Consider the following 9,384-nt stretch of genomic DNA (forward strand, 5'->3'; position numbering starts at 1 on the left):
CACACTTCCTAAGATCTAATAACTCTATATCCTCACCCCGTATCCCTCAACATCTCATCTTACACTTCACCCCTGGTTCTTTGTCCACTATCAGAAACTGTAAACCCTTTTGCAAACCTACTGTTTATATTGTAGAAATTAATTTAACTCACCATTTCTGTGTATTGTGACAAAACTGTAAATGCCTTAATAGCAACCATTTGGTTTAAGGTTATGTATTGGTTGTATTGGGATCTGCTAACATTGTTCTTCCCCTCAAAGGAAAGGTATTGGAACCCTGCAGGGGCACTATAAGCTTAAAGTGTAAAAAATGGTAATGCTGTAGATCCTCAGGGCTAGAGGAAAGACACAAAAACAACATGAAAAAAACAAGGGAAAACACTGCCCCAAACAAATCAAGATACCACATTATTAGAATCCATGACTAGCACAACAGAAGAAATGACAGAGAAGGAGTCCAGGATGTACATAATTAAAATGTTCTGCAAATTAAAGAATGATATAAGAGAACAAATTCAGGGAGCAAATGATAATTTTAATAAAGACCTACATACGCAAATACAGGAAGCAAAAGATTACTTCAATAAGATGATGGAGGTTCTGAAAAAAAAAAAAAACAGAAATCCTTGAACTGAAAGAAACAATAAACCAAATTAAAAGTTCAACAGAAAGCATCACCAACAGATTAGACCACTTGGAAAACAGGACCTTAAACAATGAAGATGAAATATATAATCTTGAAAAGAATGTAGATCACACAGTGAAGATGGTAAGAAACTATGAGCAGAATATTCAAGAAATATGGGATAACATAAAAAGACCAAATTTAAGAGTAATTGGGATAGAGGAAGGCATAGAGTTTCAAACCAAAGGAATGAGCAATCTATTCAATTAAATAAAACATGTGCTTTACTCACCAACATATCTTTTGGACTCTATTCATAATTCAATCTGTTTTCCAAAATCGTGGTTTCATTTTACATTCACACAAGAGAGGTCTGAGGGATTTGATTCTTTCACAGTCTCAACATCACTGCTTATGATTTTTTTCTTTTTAAACAATTTTTATTATGGTCGTTCTGATGGATGCAAAATAGTATCACTGTAGTTTTGATTTGTATTTCCATGATGACTAATGATGTTGAGAAAAGTTTCATGTACTTATCTTCCTTTGCCCATTGTTAATTGAATTAATTGAGTTTTCATTATTTTGTCACAGGAGTTCTTTATGTATTCTAAATTTATACTTGCCCTTTCAGATCTATGATTTGCAAATATTTTCTCCCATTCAGTAAATTGTACTATGTCTTGATGATACAGCAAAATGTTTAAATTTAAATGTATGCCACTTTATGTATTTGTTTTTTCATTGATTTTGCTTTTTATTTCATATTAAAAAATCATCACAGTACAAAGACACAAAGATTTATACCTATATTTCCTATTGAGAGTTTTAAGCTTTTATCTTTTATACATAATTATATGGTTCTCTCCAACTTTGAATTTGTTTTTTTTATTGTTTGTTTTTCTGCCTATGGTGACAGTTGGGGTTACAGTTCTTTGAGTGTGAACATTCAATTGGCTTACCACTGTTTGTTGATAAAACTTTTTCATCTAGCTTCTTAGCACCCTAAGCATGCTGGGAACACTAGACACTCAATTATTTCCCATGAATGTATATATCCATCCTTATTCATCACCCTACTGTCTTCTTAGTATAGTAAATATTGAAACTGAGAAGTGAGAATTCTCAATTTTGTTCGTTTCCCACATTTTGTGGTTATTCTGTGATAAAAAAAAGGCCCAGGGGAAATCCATGAATGTTGCTATCTCTAATAGAAAGAAGTACATCCTAAAAACATAGGAAATGTATCTTTCAGATAACCATATATAGATAGTTATTATATTTCCTGCCATTGATTCCTTCCAGAAATATTTTACTGGAGTCTCTAGTTTATGATCTTTGTTGCAAAGTGAATTAATCCATTTTCCACACTTTGAATCCCTGAAGATGTTTTATTTTACTAGTCTATTCAGTAAAGTCACAAAATTTTAAAACCATCAGATGATGAATATGCTACTCAAAATTTAGTTCCTAGCATCCTGAGAAGTCATCCTTATCTAATATTGCATCATTGTTCTATGCATATCATTTTTTCAATTCCAAATTCAGACAAAGCAATAAAATGATGCCTTTGAGTTAAGAGTTCTCTTGATAAGACTTCAAAAAACATTTAGAAGAACACCAGGAAATTCCTGTTAAATGCATGAGTTCAAAATTTTATTTTGTACCTGAAGATGTTTGGGACTGTTCTACTTTCATAAAATATCAAGCCAAACAGGATGGATGGATGTTGCATTCCACAAATAAGAAGCCTTCAAAGAGGAAGTATTGCCCACATAGTTAGACAGATGGTTTGTTAAATACAATGAAAACACACAAACATACGAAAATGATTAAGTATAACTTGAAATCCTGCTTCTTAGAATTCTATACATCCAAGCTTCTGGTATAAACAATGTTTTTATTCCCTAAAACATACTATTTTCTGGTACTTTCACTACATGCTTCTCCAAAAAGGGAGGCAGTGGCAGAGTGAGGGCACATGGTGCCTACAGATTTTTATGAAAAGTGAAGAAAAAGGCATTAAAATGGAAAAAAATATTATACATTTTTAAAACCTTGACTAAATAATGCCATTAGGTTCTCAGAAAAATCAAATGCATTTAGATTGTAATTGAGAAATGTATTAAGATCTTATTTTTCATTTGAACGTATTTCTCTCTTCACAGAACTTCAAGAAAATTGCAATCAACTGAATGGACTAGTAAAATATCAAGCTGGGATATCATCTTATTTTCAAATGGAAAGACATATGAATTCACTTTATCTCAATAGTTAAAAACAGAAAGTGCTTCTGTGGGAATCCCTATTCCATTACTGCTCTGTAATGGAAGCCTACATTCAAAAGAATAAACACTCAAAGCCAATATAGAGATTCAACACACAAAAGCATACTCCAAAGTTTGCTTCTTTAGTATCAGGTGGAGTTTTTGCTTGTATGCTTTAAGGATCATTAGAAAAGAGCCAAAATATGCATCTTGGCTTATAGTCACACTCTCAAGACCTACAAAAACGAGAGCCTCTACTTTGAAGTGAAAACATGGACTACATGCTCACGAATCTGCTTGGTCCGCACACCATAGATAATGGGGTTGAGGGCAGGTGGGATAACCACATACAGGTTGGCAACAAGGATGTGGACATAATGTGGAATTTTTTTGCCAAATCGGTGGGTGAGAAAGGAGAAGAGGGACGGAGTGTAGAAAACACACATGACCCCAACATGTGAGCCACAAGTGCTCAGTGCTTTGTGGCGGGCATCTCGTGATGGGAGGCGGAAAACAGCACGGAGAATGTGGGCATAGGAGATGCCAACCAGTGCCAAATCCAAGACGAGGAAAGAAGCCACAAACAGTCCATAGATGGCATTGATGCGAATGCTCGCACAGGCCAACTTGGCAATGCCCATATGCTCACAGTAAGAGTGGGCAATAATTCGAGCTTCACAGAAGGGCAGACGATAGGTTAGGTACAGAATGGGCAGTATGAACAGGACTGGGCACATTATGATTCCCACAGTAATGCCTGCCAGCACCCGAGGTGTCAGAATGGTTGTATAGTGAAGTGGAACACAGATGGCTACATAGCGGTCAAAGGCCATGGCCAGAAGTACTGTAGACTCCATTCCTGTGAAGGTGTGTATCAGAAACATCTGGACCACACATGCTTCAAAACCAATTTCATGTGCATCAAACCAGAAGATACCTAACATCCGAGGCACTGAGGATGTGGAGAGAGCTAGATCTATGGCTGATAAGATGGCTAGAAAGTAGAACATGGGATCCCGCAGAGTATGGTCAGACCAGATGATCAGCAGAATTGTAGCATTGCCCAGCAGAGCCATTAAGTAAACAGAGCAAAAAGGTAGGGAAATCCATGCGTGGAAAGCCTCAAGTCCTGGGATGCCTACAAGAAAAAAGGTGTCTGGGTGGAAAATGGTAATGTTGGTGTGGAGCATCTTGCCATCAATGAGAAGAGAAGCAGTTGACCACTCCTAGAAAGAAAATTAAGATTTAGAAATGTTTAGCTCAAAACCTCTCCAATAAGCTTAATTTGTATCTGGATTCTTCTTTTTCAGAAAAGCTAATGATAATAGTTGAGTCCAAAGTAAGATATAGGGACAGACTAAGTATACTTCAGGCGGAAGGGACATGGACTGTATAGTGGATCTCCCTCTGAGGCTTTGTCCAATAATATTTTATACTCATTCACTCAAAACTAGATCGATGCTTATGTGATGATCTCAGTCTTCAGAGACAAAGCACACCTTATTTAAGTGTATCAACATATAAAATCATAGAAAGGCAAAGTAATACCTGCATGCAGAAATGATAGTATATGCAATGATACAGATGTTCCCAGATGAGGGGCTGACTTAATCTATCAGAATAGCTTAAATTAATTTGTTTAGTGCCAATCTTTTAAATGGTCTATATTTAGAATAATGCCTCAATAACTTATCTTGCCCATGTTTACTCATGTATCCCCACAGACACATTGTGTTTTATCTCAGATATGAAAATTATTGCACAAACATGCGGAACCCTGTTGCTGGAACTCACCTTCAGCAGAGAAATACATCTGTTTGTTACTCATATCCTGGTAGAAATTAAACTTAATAAAGACACCAAGAATTCTATCGGTTGCCAAATTCCACAAAATATCCAGGGATACTCATTGCCCTTCTCAACATGAGAGAAGTAGTATTTGTTGAAAGGATATTTGAAAGAAATAAAGGCAATAATGGTGGTCAATATCAGGTGAAGAAATATGTGCTACTGACTTACCTTACTTCAGTATGATCTTTACTTCCTCCCTCCTTTCTTTCTTTTCTTCCTTCCTTCATTTGTCTGTCTGTCCCTCTCTCTTTTATTATTTCAGAAAGAAGAGATTGGTAGGAGTATATATATATATATAAAAGGAAGAGACTAGAAATATAGGCCGAAAGGGAAGTAGGAAAGAAAATATGTGCAAAGAGAAGAAAGAAAGAAAGAAAGGAGAATATTGGAGGAAGGCATAAAGGATGTAAAGTTTTAGGTCTAAAGAAGTCCAGAAAAAAGTTATAGGACAAAGTCCAAATTTCAAGAAGTTTTTTATTAAAGCTATTTTAAAAATAGTGATTACCCCAGGCAGTAAATCTTGTGAGACTATACGTAAAGTCCATGTCCAGTCTTCTTTATTTCTCTGCCTCCCTCTCTGGAATCAAGAGTTCATATTTAACCCTTTTCCTCTGATAGTCTTATTTATTTACTTTATTATAGAAATCTATACTCTAATGCACACTTGTTCTTGGGACTGGAGATTACTGTTTGTGCCACAAGCTTAATTTTCCTCTGCAGGAATAGGAAAGACAGTGAATGAATCTGACAATACTTTCCTATATATGTATAAGAATACACCAGAGTGAATCTCCACATCATGTACAACCACAAGACTGTGATCCGAATTAGAATAAGATAAACTCCATGTTTGCATAAATATGTCAAAATATACTCTACTGCCATGTGTAACTAAAATGCATAAATAAATAAGGAGAAAAAAGTAAGTATCCCTGCTTTTGTAGAGAAGACTTTTTTTTTCATCTGAAAATATTTGTACAAAATGTCACTTAGTAAATTCAGCTGTAATCTGATCCATAACTGGTGAAAAGGAATCTCTGATCACCATTCATCTTCACTGCAAATTAAATAGGAAGCTCACCTTTACCAGAAACAGGGCTAGAAACCCCTTATAACTACTAGAGAAAACACAGTTTTATCATATTCATACTTACAGCCCTTGGGGCCTGTCTGAAATTAAAACTAACTCCAATTCGTTCTATGAACCAAGACAAACACATCATAGTCTCTTGGGTAAGATCCTATTTTCTGCACCAGGGAGAGATGCACTGACACACCTACCACCCACTGACCCGGACATGGACATTGTCAATACAGAGTCAGTGATAACAAAAATAATACTTCCAAAATAGTTTTATATGATGTGAACAGAATCTCTTCTTGGGTAAATTTTTCATCTTGATTTTCCAAATCTCTATAATAATGCAGACTTAGAAAATTAATTACATGTATATTTAATTACATATAAAATTGCATTACATAACATATTACTATATATAATAATTATTATACATAATTATACTATTATATTATACTATAGTAATTATATTATATATAATAATTCTATTTTGAGTGTCAAGTAAGATAAAGTCTCTCTTTCCTATGCAGTGTTCCAACTACTGGCTTCAATATTAAGTTAATAAAACCTAATTTAGGGCTAGCAGTGTATCTCAGTGGTAGAAAACTTACTTAGTAGTGTAAGACCCTGGGTTTGATCCCCAGAACTCCCCCCACACAAAGTTTTTTAAAAATTAACTTAATGTGAAATATATTTACAATGAAAGGAAAGGTGCATGATTGTCAAAATTACAATAAATAAATATTTCAATGTCCAGATTAAAATTAACATAAAATGCTTTTACTTATAGAAATAAGGCAATAATCTTAGAGAGAAAGGAAGAAAAAGAAGAGGAGAGTAGCGGAGTCTGAGTAAATATAATTAATCTAAAACCTTATCTATAGAGCAACAAATCAGTAAATCCAGTCTAAAATGAATGAATAACTAGACATTTAAATGAACCCATAATCTAGTGTTGGGATTAGGGAAGGTTGATGCCACTGTGCCCTTCAGTGTGATATTTTCTATTAACATTTATGTGATATTAATATTGTTAAAATTGAAAAGTGAAAGGTGTTCTGATATATTTAAGCAATATGCAATTCTAAAACATATTAAAGTACTAAGTGAATGTAGATTTTTGTTATAGTTTCACAAGGAAAAAATTCAAGTCATCTTCTTATTTTTTACTAGAACATAAAAATAATGAATATTAATAAAATAATGTGATGTTTTGTATACATTGTATGATATTCAATTAACAGTAAACCTACAGACTCATTTATCATTTCTTAAGGTGAAAACTTTCAAAATATTTTCTTGGAACTTTAAATAAAGCAAACAGTACATTATCATAATCTATAGTTGATGCAATAGACTGTAAGAAGTTATTTTTCCTAACTGTAACTTAGTTTCTATAATAAACTTTCCCTATCTGCCTTCCCTCTTCTCTCCCTAGCCTAGCCTATGATAACATCATTCTGTTCTCAACTTCTATATGATAAATATTTTTAGATTCCATGTATGAATGAGATCATAAAAATATTTATATTTCAAATCTACAATCCACTGGATAACAGAAATATTAGCAGCCATTTTAGTTATTCTTCTAATTCTTGATATTGTTTCTGAGCCTATCCATAATGTTGACATTTTTGAAAATGCCCATTAGCCAGTTTATTCCCCTCCTCATTGGTCTTTCTGAGTTTTGCTGAGCTCATTGTTTTATTCCCATAGAAATGATCTCTTCAGTCTATATCCCCCCTATTTCATTTCTAAGCCCAGTTGGATATTATGTATTTTCTATGGTGATTTTGAGATCTAAGACACAGTGCACAGTGTTTAATTGCAATGTTTCAAAAGTTCACGAATTTCATTCTTTTTTTGTCACACCATGTTGCCCCAGAATCTTAGCGTTATGTCATGGAGGTACCAGATTAAATCTGTAAAGCTATTTTGGACTTTGTGTTCACACAGAAGCAGTGGTACCAGCACAGGAGTTTTATTATTTTTCCAAACTTTATAGAAATAGAAATCTGATCTCCTTTCTTCCTAAGAAGTGAAAATAAAACTAAAAACATATCCCTTCCTAATGGCATGGTCTGAAAGACTGGACATAAAATACTTTTTAGTAATGAAGATTACATTATAATTTAAATTCTCTTCATGATTCTTCTAAATATTATTCCCCACACAACCATCCTACTCCAAGTAACCATTAGGTGATATCATATTTATAAGGAACTTTTATCTAATATAGAAACATACTTTAACATGTTTTCCCATGCTAGGGTTTCAAAACCCAAGTTTCTATTTTTTATTCCACGGTTTCTATTTTTATTTCTTCCCTGAGTTACAAAATACAAAATCACCCAATTGACCCTGAAAATGGTACCAAATTAAAATTTCTTTGGACTTTGATATTTGTTATTTTAAAATATGGAATTAATTAAAATAGCACAAAATGGACTCCAGTATAAAATATGCCTAACCTTTGAACAAACATTTTGTTATAATTTTCATTGACATATAATTAATGTATATTGACATGTTAAATTTTTTTGAATGAATCACACATAAAAATAGTATATTGAACTCACTACAAATCTCTAAATAAATCACAAGCAACTTAATATAAAAAATAAGAACAAAAATAAATCTAGTACTTTAAAGGAGAAGTATATCCAATGAATACAAGAAAATGTTTTCACCACCATTTCCGATCAAGAAAATGCTAATGTAAATAATAGTGTGACACTCCCATACCCCACCCAGTGTGGCTCCAAAGTAGACCACTCATCTTAACTGCTCATAAAGATCACTACTGAGTTTGGAAACAGGAAGAGGCTATTAAAGGTGAGTGTCCCCTATGGACCAGTAATTAATCTGATGAAAATATCCAAAAGAAATGAGTGATTGTGTTCAACAGAATACACTTACAAAAATATCCAAGGTGCTTTTATTAATAATAGAGAAATACTAACTTAAATATCTTACTTCAGTAAAACATATATGTTAACTTCATTTGTTCATTAAAGTAGTGTATTAATTACATATTATATATGAAGCTATAAGGCAAAACATTATAGAATGATAACAAACAAAAAGAGAAAACACAAGTTAACTGATATTACACACAAAATGGATCAATCTAACAAATATTATTGAGCAAAACCTATCCAGACACACATCAAATTGTGCGTTTCAGATTTTTGCACTGGATTGATTTTATATGAAATCTTGAAAACAAGAGCAAGACAGAATAAGACTATCTCTGCATGAATCAGAAATTAGGAATGAGAAAGCATGAGATGAATATTAAGTCAAGGAATTAATGGCATTTGTAAATAAGAAAATAATCAGAATGACACAAAAAGTGACAGAAATGTCAGGAGATAATTATTGCATTACATTTGCCATATTGTAATGAATCTTTTTTGCTTTTAGTAACAGAATAATGTTTATTTTTTAATTTTTTTTATTTTATTGGTTTCAAAAATAAATAGAACCATGGAGCAAAAAGAAAGCAACATCCCTAGGTTGTAAGGGTCTCCTTTACTTACATTTAAAGCATAGTTTGGACA

General features: G+C 33.2%; 1 protein-coding gene across 1 annotated transcript; it reads right to left on the minus strand.

The window, feature by feature from the left end:
- Positions 1–3,146: 3,146 nt before the first annotated feature.
- LOC124091216 (olfactory receptor 52J3-like) lies at positions 3,147–4,082 on the minus strand. Its single transcript, XM_046442184.1, has one exon. The coding sequence runs from the start codon at positions 4,080–4,082 to the stop codon at positions 3,147–3,149; it is 936 nt and encodes a 311-aa protein (XP_046298140.1).
- Between the last annotated feature and the right edge of the window lie 5,302 nt (positions 4,083–9,384).

This window comes from Marmota monax, unplaced genomic scaffold, assembly GCF_021218885.2.
Source record: "Marmota monax isolate L192 unplaced genomic scaffold, Marmota_monax_Labrador192_F-V1.1 WCK01_AAM20220418_F8-fsc00068, whole genome shotgun sequence".
NCBI classification, from domain to species: Eukaryota; Metazoa; Chordata; class Mammalia; order Rodentia; family Sciuridae; genus Marmota; species Marmota monax.

What these genes read in the sequence shown, in the direction of transcription:
- LOC124091216 (XM_046442184.1), bottom strand. Translation starts at nt 4,082, where the DNA reads ATGCTCCACACCAACATTACCATTTTCCACCCAGACACCTTTTTTCTT.